Here is a 21,843-nt window from a genome sequence, read left to right as displayed (position 1 = left end):
TGGTCACTGAGGCACAAGAGAAGCCCTGGAAGCAGTGCAGACAATAATAATTTCATGTCTCAGCAAAGATAAGCAAAGAGGAAAGATAAAAATTCAATTTTCAGTCTTGAAAGCAGGTGAATGAGAAGGGACTTTATTTTGAGGTACATGGAATATAAAATGTTGACAGAGGTAATATTTGACTGCTAAACAAGGAGATGAGTACGAACCCATAAAAGTTAATTTTAGCAGAAGCAAGTCTTCACATGAACTCTTTATATCTGTAATGATCTTCCAGATGATTGTGGGGGGAGCAGTGGAAACATTAAGTATGGCCCATCATCAGTACCTATCTTTTTTTTTCCAAAATAGACTTTATTCATAAAAATCTGTAAAAATTACATTGCCAAACAGTTTCCAAACCGCACCAAAATTACAAACATTGCAAGGGAGATCAGTTTCCTTCAATACTGTCATGAGTTTCTTCCCAACCCTTCCGTTTCACAATTGTCATGTCAATTACAGTTTTACATTTACAGCAATTGAGAATATTAACGATACAGTTCGAGGGGTTTCCCATGGATCCAGCCCCTCAGTCCAGCTTGGTGGGGGAACCTTACACTGTGGTCTTTCCCCATTGAGCCTTTGCTGCGGCTGCCCCAAGCTTTAGTGCGTCCCTCAGCACGTAGTCCTGGACCTTGGAATGTGCCAGTCTGCAACATTCGGTGGTGGACAACTCTTTGTGCTGGAAGACCAGCAAGTTTCGGGCAAACCAAAGGGCGTCTTTCACCGAATTGATAGTCCTCCAGCAGCAGTTGATGTTTGTCTCGGTGTGCGTCCCTGGGAACAGCCCGTAGAGCACAGACTCCTGTGTTACAGAGCTGCTTGGGATCAACCTTGACAAAAACCACTGCATCTCTTTCCACACCTGCTTTGCAAAGGCACATTCCAGGAGGAGGTGGGCGACCGTCTCTTCCCCACCACAGCCAACGCGGGGGCACTGTGCGGAGGGGGCGAGACTTCGGGTGTGCATGAAGGATCTGACGGGGAGGGCCCTTCTCACCACCAGCCAAGCTACGTCTTGGTGCTTGTTTGAAAGTTCTGGTGATGAGGCATTCCGCCAAATGACTTTGACGGTCTGCTCGGGGAACCATCCGACAGGATCCACCGTTTCCTTTTCCCGTAGGGCCTTGAGGACATTCCGTGCAGACCACTGCCTGATATACTTGTGGTCAAAGGTGTTTTCCCGCAGAAACTGTTCCACGAAGGATAGGTGGTACGGCACCGCCCAACTGCATGGAGCGTTCCGCGGCAATGTGACCAGGCCCATCCTTCGCAACACCGGGGACAGATAGAACCTCAGCACGTAGTGACACTTGGAGTTTGCATACTGGGGATCTACACACAGCTTGATGCAGCCGCACACGAAGGTGGTCATCAGGATGAGGACCACGTTGGGTACATTTTTCCCGCCCTTGTCCAGAGATTTGAACATCGTGTCCCTCTGGACCCGGTCCATTTTAGATCCCCAGACGAAGCGGAAAATGGCTCGGGTGACTGCCACGGCGCAGGAGTGGGGTATGGGCCAGACCTGCGCCACGTAGAGCAACAACGTGAGCGCCTCGCACCTGATGACCAGGTTCTTACCCACAATGGAGAGAGATCGCTGCCCCCACATGCCCAACTTTTGTCGTACCTTGGCTACTCGCTCCTCCCATGTTTTGGTGCACGCCCCGGCCCTTCCGAACCATATCCCCAGCACCTTCAGGTAATCTGACCTGACGGTGAAGGGAACAAAGGATCAGTCAGCCCAGTTGCCAAAGAACATGGCCTCGCTCTTGCCGTGGTTAACTTTGGCTCCCGAGGCCAGTTCGAACTGGTCGCAGATGCTCATCAGTCTGCGCACGGACAGCGGATCCGAGCAGAAGACGGCGACGTCATCCATGTACAGGGAGGTTTTGACCTGAGTGCCTCCGCTGCCTGGGATTGTCACCCCTCTTATGCTCGCATCCTTCCTAATAGACTCAGCAAAGGGTTCAATACAGCAAACAAACAAGACCGGGGACAGAGGACAGCCCTGTCTGACTCCAGATTTGATCGGGAAACTTTCAGATTCCCACCCGTTGATTGAGACTGCGCTACTGATGTTTGTGTAGAGCAGTTGGATCCAATTGCAGATTCCCTCCCCAAACCCCATTTTGGAAAGCACATCCATCATGTAGGTGTGCGATATCCTGTCAAAAGCCTTCTCCTGGTCCAGGCTGATGAGGCAGGTGTCCACCCTCCTGTCCCGTACGTAGGCGATCGTATCCCTGAGTAGCGCGAGACTATCAGAGATCTTCCTGCCGGGTACAGTACAGGTCTGATCGGGGTGAATCACCAACTCCAGAGCAGACTTGACTTGACTGGCTATGACTTTGGACAGAATCTTGTAATCAACATTAAGCAGTGAGATGGGCCGCCAATTTCTGATTTCTGCCCTCTCCCCCTTCTGCTTGTAAATGAGGGTGATGATGCCTTTTCTCATGGATTCTGACATGCTGCCGGCCAGGAGCATACTCTCGTATACTTCCAGCAGGTCTGGGCCGACCCAGTCCCACAGGGCCGAGTACAACTCGACCGGTAAGCCGTCGCTCCCGGGAGTTTTACTCGTCTCGAAAGACTCGACGGCCTTTGTCAGCTCGTCCAGAGTTAGCGGCTTGTCCAGTCTCTCCCTCCTGCTGTCATCTAAGACCTCTGTGATAGATAACAGGAAGGACTGGGAGGCTCTGCTGTCTGTGGGCTTCGCGTCATACAGCCCAGCATAAAAGGATTTGCTGATCCTTAGTATGTCGGACTGCGAAGACGTTACCGAGCCATCTTCTTCCTTCAGGCTGCTGATAACAGAGCTCTCTCTGTGTACCTTTTGGAAGAAGTAACGCGAGCACGTCTCATCCTGCTCGATGGAGCGGACTCTGGACCGGAGGATGATCTTGGAGGCCTCCTTGGCAAAGAGCGAGGCCTGCTGGCTCTTCACCTCTTGGAGGTCCTCCTTGACCTCGACCCCCATTGACTGCAACCGGAGTAGATTTTGCATAATGTTCTGGAGTCGGGACAGTTCCCTCTGTCTCTCTCTCGCCTTCTGAACACCCTTGTGGATGAAGAACCTCTTGATGTTCTCCTTAATCGCTTCCCACCAGTGAACTGGAGACTCAAAGAGGGGTTTCACGGTCCTCCAACCTTTGTAATCCCTTTTGAGTTCCTCAACGTTCTCTGGGGTCAGCAGTGTCGCATTGAGCTTCCACGTCCCTCTGCCAACCCGCTGGTCGTCCTGTAAGTGACAGTCGGCCAGTAAGCATCAGTACCTATCTTTGTGATAACCAGGCAGCTGAAAGAGTAATTTTGGATTGAAGTGCAATTCCAAACACAAGGATCAACCACTATCAAGTCCTCATATAGTAAGGGTAGGTGCTTCTAATATAGAGACTGCTGACTGGATGGTGATGAAGAAATCCTTTGAGGTCCCTGCAGTTAAAGAAAATATTGAAACTTGTTAAAATATCTATTAACATCCCATTACCTGAATTTGATCCATATCCTTTGGTACCCTTGACTAATTAAAGACTGTCAATTTCAGTCTTGAAAATTTCAATGGACCCAGCAACCACAGCCTTTTAGGGTAGAAATTTGCATTGCCCTTTGTGTGGAAAAAAAGTGCTTCTTGATTTTACTCCTGATTGGATTAGCTCTTTGATCTTTACCTTTGTTATGGATTCCACCTCCACCCCCCACCCACACCACACCCCCTCCCCCCCATCCTGAGAGGAAAAGGCTTCTCTTTATCTACTCCATCAAATCCTTTTTATAATTTTAATCACTTCAATTAGATTATCCCATAACCTTTGAAACTGAAGGGGATATATACCAAGTTTATGTAACCTGGCCTCATAATTTAATCCTTTATGTTCTAGAGAATCAGCATTGTACCCTGCCCCCACCCTCTACCCTGACCCCACTCCAAGGCCAATATATTTTTGCTAAGGGGTTGTGCCAAAAACTGAATGCAGTGTTCCAGATAGGGTCTGACGAAGACTCTGTACAACTGATTCATAACTTTCTACCCTTTGTTTTTCAACTTGCTTGAGAAAAAGGCCAACACTGCATTAGCCTTTTTGATTATTTATACTTATGCACTAGAATTTGATGATTTGTGTATCCTTTGCTTCTCATCATTAAGTGGATTACCTCACACTTCCCTACAATGAACTTCATCTGCCAGTTTTGCCCACACACTTTATCTGTCTCTGGCCCTTTGTAATGTCCTGCCCTAACTACACACCTTGCCATGCCTCCTACCTTGGACAGATAACTGGTGTAAACAGGGCAGTAAGCTATTTTCAGACCATTGCTGCCCTGTTTATGCCAGCTGACCCAAATGTTTAATGGTGAGATACAATTGAGCAGTTCATCATAGAACAAAAGTTATTACTTTAAATGTGAATCTTATCTGAAATAAATCTTTGAGAATTCAATCTCCAGTTTTTTAGGAAGTCTTGAAAAAACAATGAAACACAAATCCTCAGGATTAGGGCCTTTTACTCCAACTTGGGTAACTATCTAATGCATGCTGGGAAATTCAGCAAATTGCACATGCTCAGAATAGTAATATCCTTCAACTGCTCTGGGAAAAATATCCACTCAACGCCTATGCTTTTGAGACCCACTGAAATCTTGAAACAAAAACTTTAAACAAGCTATTAAAAGATACAAAAAATTCAATGGGAAAATTTAATTAGATAATTGTGAAATATGTATGTTTTATGCTTTTATTTTGTTTAAACCATTATTTGGGATATTAACAATTTCAGTTATGGGGGAGGTGAATGGTAGACAGAAATCTTTTCAAAAAGTCTTTTGCGTGAATCTATTGGTTCACCCCATCTGCACTGACTGCATTGTGAGAAGAGGCACTACAGGAAATTGTGAACAAAGTGAATGCAAGGAGTGTGGAATATGGATTGAAAATGAATGTGAAGAAAACTAAGACAATGGTGATAAGCAGAGACCTAAACCCAGAAGTGAAAATTGAAGTAAATGGACAAGTCCAGGAACAAGTGAAAAGGTTTACATACCTTGGGCAGCTTATCATAGATGATGGGAGATCTGACTGTGAGTTCCAAAGGAGGATTGAGATAGCCAAGACCAGCTTTGTCAGAATGAAGGACTTGTTAACATCAAAGAAACTGACCCTGAATCTTAGGAAAAGGGTGCTCAGGTGCTACATTTAGTCATCTATGTTATATGCCTCGGAGACATGGACAACAAATAAAGAGACTATTGATAAGCTGAATGCATTTGAGATGTGGACATATCGGAGGATGTTCTGCATACCTTGCACAGACAGAAAGACTAATGAGTAAGTGCTGGAAATGGTTGAGAAAAGAGGAAATTAGTGCTTAACATCAAAGAGAGAAAAATACAATACTTCAGTCACATCATCAAAGCAGAAGGTAGACAAAGACAATTATTTGAAGGAAAGATCGATGGAAAATGTAGGAGAGGGAAGCAGAGAAGAAAATGGATGACAGATATAATGGACTGGATGCAGCTGACCTATGCAGAATGTGTAAGGACAGAACAGGACAGGCAAGAGATGGAGATCCTTGACAGTAAACCTTCTGAGAAGAAGATGACATCAACGAACAATTGGTTCACTCCATCTTTCCTTTTAGTGATAGTTTCTCCTGACTGCTTATTGAAAATTGGTTCTTTTTATAAGTTTTAATGTAGCTTCTCATTGGCAGTTTTTTTAGGACTTTCCTTGCTTTTTGGTTGCTATATGACCTACCTCTTCAGTTCTGATTTGATGCTGTTTGATTTTAACACTTTCCACATGGTTAATTGGCTTAGCGAAAGTGAAACTCACAAGGCGGCTTTATTATACACAAGTCAATCTCCTATGATGATGCACACAGGTATCAGCTGAATCAGGGTTAGAGAGCGAGGGATAATGGGATATTTAAAGTTCTATTTTTTGTTGGATGTGGGCATCGCTGGCTCGGCCAGCATTTATTGCCCATCCCTAATTGCCCTTGAATGGAGTGGCTTGCTAGGCCATTAGAACAGGAAATGAAGACAAAGCTATCACCAGACATTTTAGGCAATGTGGGGTTCAGTCCCTGGAAATTATGGGGCTTGAAACTAACATAAATTGGACACCACCACAAAAGAAAAGGAGAGAGATAGTGGATTTTAAAATTAAAACCCCTGTTACCAAATGGTCTGCATCAGTTATAGGATAGCAAAATTTTTTTTACCCATACTTAAAGCTTAACACATCCACAACAATCCTTAGCTTCACATACCACTAATCCCTTGGACTATATTAAACCATCCGAACTATCTTGGACACTAACACTAGTATTAAACTAGCTCATCTACCCAAAACAAATTGGTTAACCAGGCAACCCAATCCGTTACTTCAAGTAACCTACATCCTAAAAGCCAAAATGGATTAGGCCTTAATATACACATTATCGTATAGCCCTGTACAACCCTCTGTTGCCCGAATACTAACCCTAACCCTTATGCGACCAAACCCTGACACTGACCCTGATACTTGAAATGTGACCATGATCTTAGCCCTAATGTACCTTAACCTTGAAGTATCCTAAACCTAACCCTTTGCAGATGTAATTAAGTCTCCATTTTAAACTCATACACTTTTTATATTTCTATTAGAATTTCCTAGATCCACCTTTATAATACTGACCATGAATATTTGTCACACATTCCTGCCAGTGGAGGTGGTGTGGTGCCACCACTGTCATGAAGGTATAACTACACTGACAAGTTTACACGGGCAGTACCCATTATAAATGCAGATACGGAAGTTTATAATGAAAAAGGCGACAGGAAATGCATGCAGCCAATAATATAAAATTAGGTGATCTTCTACGGCGTTTCACACAGGAAGTCAAGACTACAGGTGAAGCATGGTCAGAGGATGAGGAATAACTTCATTCAGTTCCTGTTTTAAAGTCATAAATCTTTCCATTGAAATTCTGAAAAACTGATGCTTCAGTTAACGTTATCAGCGATTTAAATCACAATTTCTTGGGGGGGGGGGGAAGGGAAGAGTACAATCCACCTTTGAGAAACTCTCAACTTCATAGTCATAGAAAAAAACTTCACTTTTTAGAAAAGCACTTAGAAACTTATGTTGTATTTTTCCCCAACTTGTATATTACAAGGCGCCGCCATGTGAAAAGAACCTAAGCAAAGCATTAAGCAGGTATCCAGTCCCTGTAGTGTTAGTCGCGCAGCCAACTCTCACTGCAGGAAGCGCTTTTCCACCCGCACCAAGAAGCGGCTTACGTAAAGAACGTGACGGGGATTGGTCAGCGGAAGCCGGCGCAGCCAATCAGACGGGAGCATGCATGGGGGTGACAATAAATGCAAGATGGCTCCTCATATAAATCCACGCGCCGAGAGCTGCTTTCCTGTTCGCAAAAAACTTGATTTTCCTCAGTTTTTCACGCGATCTGTTTTCCGGTTGTGTCCCGAAGGCTAGCCGGTTGTTACATGTTATAAAACAACCGATAAATGACCGTCGGGCACTTATTGTTGAGTGTAATTAAAGGGTTTTTGGTCTCCGGCGATGAATTAAATCCCTTCTCCCGGTTGCTGAGGTTGACAGCGGCGCGGCCTCTTGGCGTTTGCTGTTGGGACAAGGCGATCCTGGGCCACTACTGGCCAGTAAATGGTGGAATAAAGCCGTAAACCTTGTTCAAATAAGAGAGGGCAACGAATTTTATACCACAGAGTCTCCATGGCGGTATCGAGGTTGGTGATACATTTCAGTTACTCACAAAATAAAACGCGAGGAGTGTAGTCAGAAAGGCCCATTTTTATCGAACCGAGTGACAGGGGGGACAGTTTGAATGATGTGGGGTCCGCTTTTCGGTGATAAATAATAAACCCCATTGCGTGTTATAGTTGACCTCGACCTTTTTGCATGATTGTGAAACTTTTTGTGCATCAATTCCGAGCGTGCTTGTAAATCGTGCATCATTGAGGCCTACCCCAGATCAACGACGAATGATGGCTGAGCCAGCGGAAGATGTTTACTTTCTGTGCTCCAATAGCTGCCTTAGAGTGGGGTTTAAATTGCCTGTTCCTACGGGGAGTATACAGAGAATCCTACGTTTTAAAAACCGATACTTGGCTGGAATGGATTCATTTAGGTGCACGTTTTCATCTGTCTTGACACATACTGAATCGTGAACAGCTTTGAATAGCCACCAGTTATTACGATAAATATGTGTATATATATATATATATATATATATCTCATAGCTTGTTTCCCATTCACCTACGGTTACAAAGCAAACCGAAATCTGTTCGTAATCATAAATAATATAGTTCCTTGATTAAAGATCTTGTAATGCTTCACTACTACTTTTAAATTTAAACTACTTTATGTCGTTCAGACATTTGGCCCATCTTAGTTCGACCTCTGCGAATGCCTCTCAAATGTTTTGCAAGGCTGAAAAGGCCAAGTTTCTTCCTCCCTTCCTTCTGGATATCTCCTAAACTAGGGATCATCCTTGTTGCATCCTGGTGTTTCGGTGACCAGAACGGGACACTGTACTCAAGGGCATGAAGTGAAAAAAAACAAAAGGTGCTGGAAACACTCAGCAGGTCAGGCAGCATCTGTGGAGAGAATAGGCCAGCTGATGTTTCAGGTTGAACCCTGACTCAAGGTGTGATCTGCCCAGAGCACTATAATTTGATCGTCACTTCCTCAGACTTGTATTCTATTGTTTTTAGCTTTGTTGATTGTGACTCTGTATTGATTGGATATGTTAGGCTGAATTTTATAATCGCGCCGCTGAAATTGGCGGCAGGCAAAAGTGGCGGGGGTCTGTAAAATCAGCCCGTTGAGTCGATGAAGATTCTTGTCTCTTTCAAATTCATCTTTACATATTTCAACAACATTCATGGAGTGCATGTGTCAACAACAATTTGTATTTATATAGTGCCTTTAACATAAATCCTATTGCACTTCACAGGAGCATTAGCAAATAAAATTTGACACCAAATCACATAAGGAGATATTGGGGCAATGACCAAAAGCTTGTTCAAAGGGTATTCCACAGCTTAGAGTCTTGGCAGCTGCAGGCACATCCATTAAAATTGGAACAATTAAAATTGAGGATGCTCAAGAGGCCAGAATTGGAGGAGTGTGGATATTTTGAAGGGTTGTAGTGATGGAGGAGATTTGAGCTAGAGAGGGCTGAGGCTTGGAGAGATTTGAAAACCAGGATGAGAATTTTAAAATCAAAGCATTGCTTAACCTGGAACCATTGTACGTCAGTGAGCAGATGGTTAATGTGTGAATGGGGTTAGTGTGAGTTAGGACACGGACAACAGAGTTTTGTTTACCTCCAGTTTTATGGAGGGTAGAAAGTGGGAAGCTGCAGGATTGTGTTGGAATAGTCAAGTCTAGAAGTAAAAAAGGCATGGATGAGGGTTTTAGTAGCAGATGAGGTGAGGCAATATTGCAGAGATGGAAATAAGCGGCCTTAGTGATGCTGCAGTTATCTAGTCAGTAGCTGATTCCAGTCAAATATGACACCAAGGTTGTGAACAGTCTGGTTCAGGCTCACAGTTAAGAGAGAAGATTGAAGTCGATGGCTAGGATACGTAGTTTGTGGAGGAGACCGAAGCCAATGGCTTTCATCTTCCCAATATTTAGTTGGAGGAAATTTTTGCTGATCAGGATTGGATGTCAGACAAGCAGTCTGACAATTTGGAGATAGGTGGTGGTGAGTGTTATCAGCATGCACGTGGAAACTGACGCTGTATTTTCGGAAGAAAATAGGGGCAGGGGCAGCGTGTAGATGAGAAATTGGAGGGGACCAAGGATAGATCCTTGGAGGGACACCAGAGGCAACAGTGCAGGATTGGGAAGAGAAGTGATTTGAGAGCTGTTTTGGTACTGTGGCAACAGTGGGATCCTGATTGAAAGGATTTAAGCATGGCGTTTCGGGAAAGATAGGCACGGAATTTGGGAGGCAACAACATGTTAAAGAACTTTGGAGTGTTTGTGAGGACGGTGGGGTCAAGGGTTAGTTTTGTTGTGAGGGATGATAGGTTTGAAGGAGAATGAGACAGTACCGGAGGAGAGAGAACCTAACAATATCAGCTAACGTGGGAGCCAGAAAGGGAAGTTGGGTGGTGAGCAGTTTAGTGGGAATAGGGTCGAGGGAACAGGAGATGGGTCTTGTGAAAAAAATGATCTCGGAGAAGGCACGGTATGGGGGGGGGGGGGGGGGGCAAGTGGGGGGCTGTGGGGATAGGGCAGAAATTGGAGAAAGATTAGAGTTCAAGGCTAGGGCAGGGTGGAACCTTGGCAGGGAAGTTTGGTCTGGTCAGCAGATGAAGGGAGGAAAACAGCTGACTGTCACTAAGTTTGTGATCATATGTAGAAGTCCATGAGCATCTTTCACTTGAAGGTGGAGGTGATGGGAGAGGGTTGCAGATGGTTTGCAGTAGAGAAAAGAAGCCAGGGGTTATCTTTTCATTCCAGGATGATCCTGCAATAGTGAGTGATTTTGGCTGATGAGAGGAGGGCCTGATAATGCTTTATATGGGCCAGCCAGATCAGTGAATGGTTAAACTAGTTGTTTGCCGTATTGTCACTTGGGCTTAAGGGAGCGGACATGATGGCCATATTCGGGCAAAGGCCAGAATGAGAGAGAGTAATGGTTTTAATGGGGGCTAGAGCATCCAAGGAGCTGAGGGTGAGGTTGAGCAGATAGGTAGCTAAAAAAAATATTGTGGTGGATGGAGAGCCAAAGGCTAGACAATTGGAATTTTGAAAGTGCAGTTGCAAGTGAATTGGGAATTTTTTTTTACAGGGGTGTCACTAATTTCTCCTTCATTCAGTACTTTACACTTGACACCTGCATTAAATGACATTTGTCTGCTGCCTACATATTTTGTTCAGTTTTTTAAATATAGTTTTGGGCTGCTTTTTTTCATTTCCACTGCCCTGCAAATTGCATTGAGTTTCTGAATCAGAGTCATTGATGTAAATTAGAAACCTTAGTAGTCCCAGCACAGATTCTTGGGGATCCGATTTAATACCGCCTCATTCTTTCCCACGCCCCCATCACCCACTCTCACATAACTCCTCTAACAAATAGTTCTTCTTTTCTTCCTGTCAGCCAAGTCTTTTATTCTCTCCCAAGATTTTTCCTGAAGTTCAAGAGCTTGAACTTACTAGCTTTTCTGAACTTTTCTAAATACAATGTCACAACTTAGGATGTTGCCTCTTCAAAGGAAGCTGGTATAAAAGAGACAAAAAGCTACAATTTCATGAGAATGCCTCAATACAAGTATAAGGTACGTAGGGGCTGGTGGGAGAGGAGGTGGAGACAAATTTTGTAAGTATAAATTTTCCTTTTAATGCTAAATATATTAGCTGTTTAGGAAGAAGCTTTGTTTTTTTTTTCATTTTAATTATGGGAAGTACAAGTGAAACTCCTAGTCATGTCAGCATTCAAAATATTTGTTCTGCATTTTCCCAGTCTTGGTCTCTTTAATAGAGGAGTAATTTTTTAAATTTTCCAGTAATCAGTTGGAAGCCGTTATCCTTCAGAGTGCGTCAATCCCCACTTTTAAGTTTTGAAACAAAAAAATCAGATGATGCACCCCTAATCTTGCCATCTGTTGGAACTGAAGTAGTGCGGAAAGCTAAGGTAGAAATTAATATAATATTAGACTCACTTCAGTTGCATTTTAAAGAAATAACTTCTATTTATCTAGAGCCTTTTGTTTCCTCAACAGCCCAAGAGGTTACTTTTAAAGTGTAGTCACCATTTTGTAAGCAAATGTGGTAGCCAATTTGAGGACTGCAAGATCCCACTAACAGCAAATCCTGTTTTGGCGGTATTGGTTTAGAGATGAATGTTGGCCAGGACACTGGGGAAATGCTCTTGCCCTTCTTCAAAGGTCCATGCAATCTTTTACATTCACCCCAACAGGCAAACAAACAGGAACTTAAATCTGACACCTTATCTGAAAGATAGTAGCTCTGAAATTGCTGCAATCCCTTAAAACTGCATTGAAATGTTAGTATATGATATGCTCAAATCCTAGAGCAGGGCTTAAACCTTCTGAGGTGCTGAGCCAAGCTGACGTTTTAATACAGTGCACTTGTCATAGAAAATATGTGACCAATAAGGATGTATATAAAAGTCCACTACTGCCATAATTTTAATACTGCCGTTTACAGCTGATGGTATTACATGTTTGTTATTGGCTATAGGTAAATATAAAATATGTTTGAAGCTACCATAATGTATTCGATTACAAAGGCGCATTTAGTGTTTTTAAAATGTGCCTTGCTCAGTCAAAAGCTACTTTTGAATCATCAGTCACAACAGCAATGCAAGTCTTGCATTCTTTGCATTGGGTGTTTGATTACTTTTCCATTAGAGGGAATGGATGCTAGTACTGGGGGGGAAAATGTTTTCTATCTTGTCACAATTGAGCACTCCCAAGTTCTGGCATAGAATGGATTAAATACATCAGTATGACTTTACCAAGATTGCTTTCCTTGTGGATTTTTAGTGAGATTGCTAACTATGTGCTTGAATTTTAGTTTGTAATAGATTTACATTGATAAAGCACTAATTTCATTGACGAACTGATATTGTCAAACTTTAGAATCTAAGGCTTTCTTAAAACTGTGACTATCATGATTAAAGAACTGTAAAGTTGTCTTATACTTCATACATAAGGGCCACTTTCCTGTACCCCAGTCCCAGGAATTATTTTCAGTAAAGTATAATGGGCAAGGCTAGAAGCAGTATTCACTGTAAAATGTTGTTGCGAGGCTAGTTTTTTCAATGCTTTGGGTACAAGTGCAACTATATATGGTTTGTCTTTGTAACAGACAGCTCATGGCACACAGCATGAAACTTTACTGCAGATGGTGCTCATTTGTGTTATCCAGACTAATCTGTTCTGGGTGATACTTTGTTGCCTTGAGTGAGAACTGTCTTTCATAACCTAATCCCAAGAATTGAAACCCTCTGTTTAATCAATGGACCATGGATGAAAAAAATACTTATTGTGGAATCAAGTACAGTCTATTCCTGATTAAGTTGTTTTTGTGCTTTTAAAAAATGAATTCTAGTTTGAATTAAGTGATGTAAATAACAGTGGGAGCTAGTGTTCTTTTTCAAATTAAATTACCATTCAGGACTGAGATGAGGAGAAATTTCTTCACCCAGAGACTGGTGAACTTGTGGAATTGGCTACCACAGAAAACAGTTGAGGCCAAAACAATTGTATGTTTTCAAGAAGGAGTTAGATATAGCTCTTGGGGTTTAAAGGGATCAAAGGATATGGGGCAAAAGTAGGAACAGGTTACTGAGTTGGATGATCAGTCATGATCATAATGAATGGCGGAACAGGCTCGAAGGGCCGAATGGCCTACTCCTGCTCCTATTTTCTATGTTTCTATGAGTAACTTTAAATTAAGGGGTGACTCAGTGAGCCAAGGCACCAGATCTAGATGGATTGGACCCTATAGTATTTAAGTAGCTAGCGAAATTGGATATGTTCTAGCAGTTATCTTTAGGGAATTCTCAGAAACTGAAACAATAATTGTGCCTTTGGATGGGAGAAAGGGGAGTGTAATGCCAATCTATGAAAAGAGCAATGAGAAACCTAGAAAACTGTAGCTGGTCAGTCTGGCAACCATACGGCATCCTAAAGTAATGAATAATGAACTACCTGCATAAATGTATAACTATGGAGAAAGTTCGAAGTATAAAAGGAGCCAACATCTTTTAGAGGAGAGAAGAATTATGACTGACAAATTTACTGCAGTATTTTGAGGGCATGAAGGTAAGGGAGGACTCTGAATGCTGCTCATTTAAGCTTCAGCAAATTTTTTATATTGTGCCACCTGGACAATTTGCCCCACAAAATTGGAAAGCATGGCACAGGTGGAAGTGATTTTCCAATTGGCCTGAAATTGGTTGAGCAGAGGAAGCAAAAAGTTGTTGTACCTGGAACTCAGTTAAAATGTAAAGAGATAACTAGTCGGCTGCTTCAAAGCCATTGCTGGTGCGGTTGCTGTTTTACAGTGTACATAAATACTTGGAATTGGGAATAGTATTATGGAATACATTTCCTAAAAGCTAGAGCAAGCTAAATGGCCTGCAATGGTCTGTTCGGTCATGTACAGTGTTATGTTTCCATATGCTTGCATCAAATGGGGTCAATGAATTGCAGTGACGCGAATAAAATCACTCATCTCTATAGTGGTGTGGTTGCTATTGACCAGTGCCAAAGAGGAGGACACTGGTGTAGATAGACTCAGCTAACAAAGTTATTTTGTACTACCTTTGGAAACTGGATTAGCTGCAAGTGATAGGTTAGCTTTTGGTGAAAACACTGGCTTTTAAATTACACGATTTGAGACCATTCCAAACCTGAAGCCCTCACTGCTGCAGTGCAGACTCCACTTTGAAAGTGTTTCCAAATGGTCATGTCTCGGCACAAGTTTCAGTTGAAAAATGGAACTCGTGTCCTCTTAAGTGGCTGAAACTAATCATGGATGCCTAATGGCTCTCTCTGTCCGTTCTGTTACCTTAATAGGACCTTGCTTAGTGGTGGATAAGTGGTTAGCAGAATCTAATTTCAGATTATGGCTTTGCCCAAGGTGGTTTAGAAAAAGACTCATTGGCTACATCACTGCCATTGAGTCTGCCCTATTGGTTGTCCCACAGAAGAGTTTATACAACACTGACTTTTTTTTTAAAAAAGCTTCAACTTCACACAAATTAAACAATCAAGTCAAAACTAACACTAGAATCATTGCAGAAACAATTTTGAAATACCAGTATGTTGAATTGAAATGTTAAATAACCACATATTTTTCTCTTTTAAATAGGCTTGATCGTCTTTTTATTTTACTGGATACTGGGACCACACCAGTAACTCGAAAAGCAGCAGCTCAACAGTTGGGTGAAGTCGTTAAACTCCATCCTCATGAACTGCATAACCTGTTATCCAGAGTAAGTAGATGATCAGGTTATTTTGATCTAAGGTGCACGTGTGTGCGTGCGTGCGTATTTTGAGTTTCATTTATTTTTTACAAAAATATTTGTAGGTCAGCCAGTGAGTGAGAAGCCTGCTGCTACAAAAACTACCATTTTATAGACTTTACACGCCATGCATTATGTATAAAGATCAGCTGAATATTTTCAGTCTCTTGTTTGACACATTAGGATGGAAGCAGTAATTATGCAGTAGAATGGAAGTTATGAAGGAGAAGACGACCTGTTGTGGGTTTCTGCAGCACAGCAACCTTCCTAGCTCCATATTTTATGAAATTTTTCAAATTTTATATCCAAAATTACCTTTTGATTTCGTGCCAGCCGCGTCAATATTCGAGGGTAAAAGTATAATATAAAATTAATATACTGTTTAAGAAATGAGTCTCTATGTCATCCTAAAAGATTGATTAGGAGGAAACTGTTTCAGGTTACCTCTTACCAATATGTTGGACAATGACTTGACTACTTTGGGTTGTTGTAGCATTGGCCAGGAATTTGCAGTAAGAATAACAGTAAGGCTATCAGCTCACTGTTATTAAGGAGTAAAATCAGGCAGCAAAGTCTGGCATCGACACATCTGTAATTAAATGCAGAAATTAAAAAATTGCTGTCTGATTCATTCTGCTCCTCCACAAGCTTCACTACACCAGGACCTCACTAAAAGATTTGTCATTCAAACACACGAAGGGGCGTGAAGTTGCAGTACTTATAGATATCCACTAAACATGCCAGATATGTTGGGGCTTGTCCATTCAAGTAAATTTTAAATGTCTTGATTACTACCAAAACATCTCCCTGGTAAAATGTAAATTAAATTTTACAAGTGTGGAGTCTGATTCCTTCAGATTTTAATTTATTTTTGGAGATGAATTTATTAAACCTTTTCATTAGTTTTTTTATCTTTTTATCACATCTTTCATTTTCTCTCTATTTCACTTCTGTACTTGATTTTTTTTTTATATTGTCTTATATTGCATAAGTTGCCCCACAGCAGCCCACAAAAAGTCTGTGGGAAGCGATAAGCATAATGAATGCCGAGTGCCATTTGTGTGCCGCTGACTACAGAATTCACGTAAATATGCATTGTCAGCTTTATAGCTAAGTTGGATGACTGAAAATTTAGAATTGTAGCTCGCTTCGAAAGTATCTTACAATCATGTTCAGATGCATGCAAACCTAAGTTTAGAAATGCAGTGAGCGATGAAGCATGTGTGCTCTTCCATAATTTGGGTTAAGACATGTTACTGCAAAGTGGAGGGAGCTTTATTTTACATCTGGTTTGTGCTTGCTGCTTCCATGATTTCTAAGTAATTCTAACACCTAAACATGTTTGTTCAGCTGAACAAGTCTGTGTTTATGTCTATCCTGTAAATGAACAGTAGTCCTAATCCCATGTGCCTACCCTGCTTCCACATTCCTCAATTCCCTTTCCTTCAACCACCTATCTAACTTATTATTAAATGTTGACACGGGCTCTGTTTCAGTCGCTAACTCTGGTAGTGCATTCCACAGCTTCACAACCTGTTTTTTTAATATGTTCCTCTTGAAATGGGGGCATTGCTGGCAAGTCTTTGTGGTGTAGGTACACTCACAGTGCTTCTAGGGAGGGAGTTCCAGGATTTTAACCCAGCGACTGTGAAGGAGCAGTGATACTTTTCCAAGTCAGGATGGTGTGTGTCTTGAGTGAACTTGCAGGTGGTGGTGTTCGCATTTGCCTGCTGCCCTTGTTTTTGTAGCTGATAGAGGTTGAGGGTTTGGAAGGTGCTGTCAAAGGAGTCTTGGCAAGTTGCTGCAGTGCATCTTGTAGATGGTGTGCTCTGCTGCCACTGTGTTGGTGGAGAGAGTGAATGTTTAACGTGGTGGATGGGGTGCCAGTCAAGCGGGCTGCTTTGTCCTGAATGGTGTCGAGCTTCTTGAGTGTTGGAACTGCACTCAATCAGGCAAGTGGGAAGTATTCCATCACACTCCTGACTTGTGCCTTGTAGATGGTAGACAGGCTTTGGGGAGTCAGGAAGTGAGTTACATGCTGCAGAATTCCCAGACTCTGACCTGCTCTTGTAGCCGCAGTAGTTATCTGGCTGGTCCAGTTACCATTCTGGTCAGGTGTGCGACTCAGCGATGGTAATGGTGTTGAATGTCACGGGGAGATGGTTAGATTCTCTGTTGTTGGAGATGGTCATTGCCAGGCTCTTGGGTGGTGCGAATATCACTTGCCACGTATTAGCTCAAGGCTGAATATTGTCCAGGTCTTGCTGAATGCAGGCACGGACTGCTTCAGTATCTGAGTGGTTATGAATGGAATTGAACACTCTACATTCATCAGCAAACATCCCCACTTCTGACCTTATGATGGAGGGAGGGTCATTGATGAAGCAGCTGAAGGTGGTTGGGCCTCGGACATTGCCCTGAGAAATTCCTGCAGTGGGATCCTGGGGCTGAGATGATTGGCCTCCTACAACCACCACCATCTTCCTTTGTGCTAGGTATGACTCCAACCAGGGGAGTGTTTTCCCCCTGATTCCCATTGACTCCAGTTTTGCTAGGGCTCCTGGATGCCATACTCGGTCAAATGCTGCCTTGATGTCAAAGGCAGTCACTCGCCTCACCTCCTGGAATTCAGCTCTTTTGTCCATATTTGGACCAATGGTGTAATGAAGTCTGAAGCCAAGTAGCTTTGACGGAACCCAAACTGAGCATCGGTTACTGCTGAGTAAGTGCAGCTTGAGACCGCTGTGAATGACACCTTCCGTCACTTTGCTGATGATTGGGAGTAGAGTGATTGGCTGGATTTGATTTGTCCTGCTTTTTCTGGACAGGACATACCTGGGCAATTTTCCACATTGTCAGGTAGATGCCTGTGTTGTAGCAATACTGGGACAGCTTGACTAGGTACACGGCTAGTTGTGGAGCACAAGTCTTCAGTACTATAGCTAGAATGTTGTTAGGGCTCATAACCTTTGTTGTTTCCAGTGCACTCAGCCATTTCTTGACGCATGTGGAGTGAATCGAATTGGCTGAAAACTGGCATTTGTGTTGCTCGGGGCCTTGGGGAGGGGCGAAGATGGAACATGTACTCAGCACCTCTGGCTGAAAATGGTTGTAAACACTACAGCCTTGTCTTTTGCATTCATGTGTTGTGCTTCGCCATCATTCAGGATGGGGACGTTTTTGGAGCCGCCTCTTCCTGTTAGTTGTTTAATTGTCCACCATCATTCATGACCAATTGTGGCAGGACTGTTGGGCTTTGATCTGATCCGTTGGTTGTGGGATTGCTTAACTCTGTCTATAGCATGCTGCTTCTGCTGTTTAGCATGTGCGTCGTTCTGTGTTGTAGCTACACCGGTCAGTACCTCCTTTTCAGGTATGCCCGGTGCTGCTCCTGGCATGCCTGCCTATACTCCTCATTGAACCAGGATTAGTCTCTTGGCTTGTTGGTAATGGTAAAGTGAGGGATATGCTGGGCCATGAGGTTAGATTATGGTGGAGTCCAATTCTGCAGCTGCTGAACGCCCAAAGTGCCTCATGGATGCCCAGTTTTGAGCTGCCAGATCCGTTCTGAATTGATCCCGTTTTGCACGGTGTTAGTGCTGTACAACACGATGCAGGGTCCTCCTGTATGAAGATGGGACTTTGTCTTCACAAGGATTGTGTGCTGGTCACTCCTACCATTACTGTCATGGACAGATGCATCTGCGACAGATAGATTGGGGAGGATGAGGTCATGTAGGTTTTTCCCTCTTGTTGGTTGTCTCGTCACCTGCTGCAGGCCCAGTCTGGCAGATATGTCCTTCAGAGCTTGGTCAGTTGTGGTGGTACCGAGCCATTCTTGGTGATGGACATTTGAAGTCTCCCAACCTTGCCTCAGTGGCTCTTCCAAGTGGTGTTAAACATGGAAGAGTACTGATTCTTCAGTTGAGGGAGGGCAGTAGGTGGTAATCAGCAGGAGATTTCCTTGCCCATGTTTGATCTCGTGTCATGAGATTTCATGGGGTCCGGAGTCAATGTTGAGGACTCCCAGGGTCACTCTCTCTTGACTGTATACCACTGTGCGGCTGTCAGTCTGTCCTGCCGATGGAACAGGACATACCAAGAGGAATCTGGGTCATTTGGTTGAGAGGTATGATTCTGTGAGTATGAATGTCTGGTTGTTGCTTGACTAGTCTGTGGGACAGCTCTCCCAACTTTGGCGTGTCCCAAGATATGAGTAAGGAGTACTGTGCAGGGTTGACTGGGCTGGGTGTGCCTTTATCATAAATCAGCTAGGTCAAATGTTAATTTTAAATCTGAGGTGGTTAACAGAAATCTAACAAGTTTTAAAAACAAATGTTGCAGCCTGTGCCTGATGCAAATCCGATTGAACAAAGAACAGTACAGCACAGGAACAGGCCATTCCACCCTCCAAGCCTGCGTCAATCTTGATGCCTGTCTAAACTAAAACCTTCTGCACTTCCGGGGTCTGTATCTCTCTATTCCCATCCAAGATGCCTCTTAAATGTCGCTATCGTACCTGCTTCCACCACCTCCCCTGGCAGCAAGTTCCAGGCACTCACCATCCTCTGTGTAAAGAACTTGCCTCGCACATCCCCTCTAAACTTTGCCCCTCGCACCTTAAACCTATGTCCCCTAGTAACTGACTCTTCCACCCTGGGAAAAAGCTTCTGACTACCCACTTGGTCCATGCCACTCATAACTTTGTAAACCTCTATCATGTTGCCCCTCCACCTCCGTCCCAATGAAAACAATCCGAGTTTATCCAACCTCTCCTCATAGCAAATACCCTCCAGACCAGGCAACATCCTGGTAAACCTCTTCTGTACCCTCTCCAAAGCCTCCACATCCTTCTGGTAGTGTGGCGACCAGAATTACACGCAATATTCCAGGTGTGGCCTAACTAAGGTTCTGTACAGCTGCAGCATGACTTGCCAATTTTTATACTCTATGCCCCGACCGATGAAGGCAAGCATGCCGTATGCCTTCTTGACTACCTTATCCACCTGCGTTGCCACTTTCAGTAACCTGTGGACCTGTACGCCCAGATCTCTCTGCCTGTCAATACTCCTAAGGGTTCTGCCATTTACTGTATACTTCCCACCTGTATTAGATCTTCGAAAATGCATTACCTCACATTTGTCCGGATTAAACTCCATCTGCCGTTTCTCTGCCCAAGTCTCCAACCGATCAATATCCTGCTGTATCCTCTGACAATCCTCATCACAATCTGCAACTCCACCAACCTTTGTGTTGTCCGCAAACTTACTGATCAGACCAGCTACATTTTCCTCCAAATCATTTATATATACTACAAAGAGCAAAGCTCCGAGCACTGATCCCTGCGGAACACCACTAGTCACAGCCCTCCAGTCAGAAAAGCACCCTTCCACTGCTACCCTCTGTCTTCTATGACCGAGCCAGTTGTGTGTCCATCTTGCCAACTCACCTCTGATCCCGTGTGACTTCACCTTTTGTACCAGTCTGCCATGAGGGACCTTGTCAAAGGCTTTACTGAAGTCCATGTAGACAACATCCACTGCCCTTCCTTCATCAATCATCTACAGCAGTGAAACAGGCCCTTCGGCCCACCGAGTCTGTGCTGACCAACAACCACCTATTTATACTAATCCTACATTAATCCCATATTCTCTACCACATCCCCACCATTCTCCTACCTACACTAGGGGCAATTTACAATGGCCAAATTACCTAACAACCTGCAGGTCTTTGGCTGTGGGAGGAAACCGGAAGACCAGACGCAAAACCCACGCAGTCACAGGGAGAACTTGCAAACTCCCCACAGGCAGTACCCAGAACCGAACCTGGGTCGCTGGAGCTGTGAGGCTGCGGTGCTAACCACTGCGCCACTGAACCCAGTGCAAAAACAGTTTGCACTTACGCTTGGGCAAATGCAAGATGGGTCCATGTGCACAGAAATTTTTTGTTAAGATACATGGATTGAAAACTATGTTTACTGCCTGGGTTTCATTACTTGAATTTCTGGCAGCCACATTTATAACAGGTTGGGAGGAAAAGTCACAGCATGCACAAAAGACCTCGGTGGATATCATCACAAAAAACCTGTCCTCGAAGCCCAACCAACTCCTATTTACACTTGTATTTTTTATTTCCATGTTTGACCTAACTAAATTTTATGGCCTGACGGTTTGGAAAAGTATATTCTTGATGCTGCGGATAAATCTGAAATCACAATACTGCGATCTGAAATATCTCCGTGGTACACACCTAAATGACCTATGGAACACACAGCTGCTGTACTGCTACTGCAGCTAAAATGACCACATCAAAAACGTCCCAGTGCACCACCCAGATGGATGATCAAAAACAAAATGGATGCCAGGCCAAAGAAGGAGCCGTCAGGATGGCTCACCAAATGTGTCCAAGAAAAGTCTTAGAAAAAGTGGATGGTCTCAGGGAGGGAATCCTGGGAGCCAGGTAACTGAAGGCACGCTGCAAACTGGGATGAAGAAAAAATGCACAGGAGGCTGAAGCTTGAGAAAAGGGAGAGTTTGGTAGCAGGTGGAGTGGGACCTGTAGGGCTGGATAAGACCATGCGAACTGTGAGGAGTGAGGCCATGAAGGGATTCAAAGATGTATATGAGAATCCTAAATTTGAACCAGAACAATAATGTCTGTCAGTTCTGCAGCAACAGTAATCATTAACATTTTAAAATGAATTTCCATAAATACCGTTGCCTTTTTGACAATTTATTAAATACTATTGAATTTT

At 43.4% G+C, this 21,843-nt stretch overlaps 1 protein-coding gene across 8 annotated transcripts in view; it reads left to right on the top strand.

Annotated features, from left to right (window-relative positions):
* The first annotated feature begins 7,395 nt into the window (after nt 1–7,395).
* btaf1 (BTAF1 RNA polymerase II, B-TFIID transcription factor-associated) overlaps nt 7,396–21,843 on the top strand; it is a 210,103-nt gene continuing 195,655 nt past the window's right edge. For all 8 annotated transcript variants that reach the window (XM_068052646.1, XM_068052653.1, XM_068052652.1 and 5 more), the window contains exons 1-2: nt 7,396–7,803; nt 14,936–15,059. In XM_068052646.1, the coding sequence (XP_067908747.1) occupies nt 7,790–7,803; nt 14,936–15,059 (138 nt within the window). In that variant the 5' untranslated portion in view covers nt 7,396–7,789. The remainder of the gene's footprint in view (nt 7,804–14,935; nt 15,060–21,843) is intronic.

Source organism: Heterodontus francisci, chromosome 20 (genome assembly GCF_036365525.1).
Source record: "Heterodontus francisci isolate sHetFra1 chromosome 20, sHetFra1.hap1, whole genome shotgun sequence".
NCBI classification, from domain to species: Eukaryota; Metazoa; Chordata; class Chondrichthyes; order Heterodontiformes; family Heterodontidae; genus Heterodontus; species Heterodontus francisci.
Note: the sequence above shows the minus strand (reverse complement) of the source record. Positions and strands in the feature narration are given on the sequence as shown.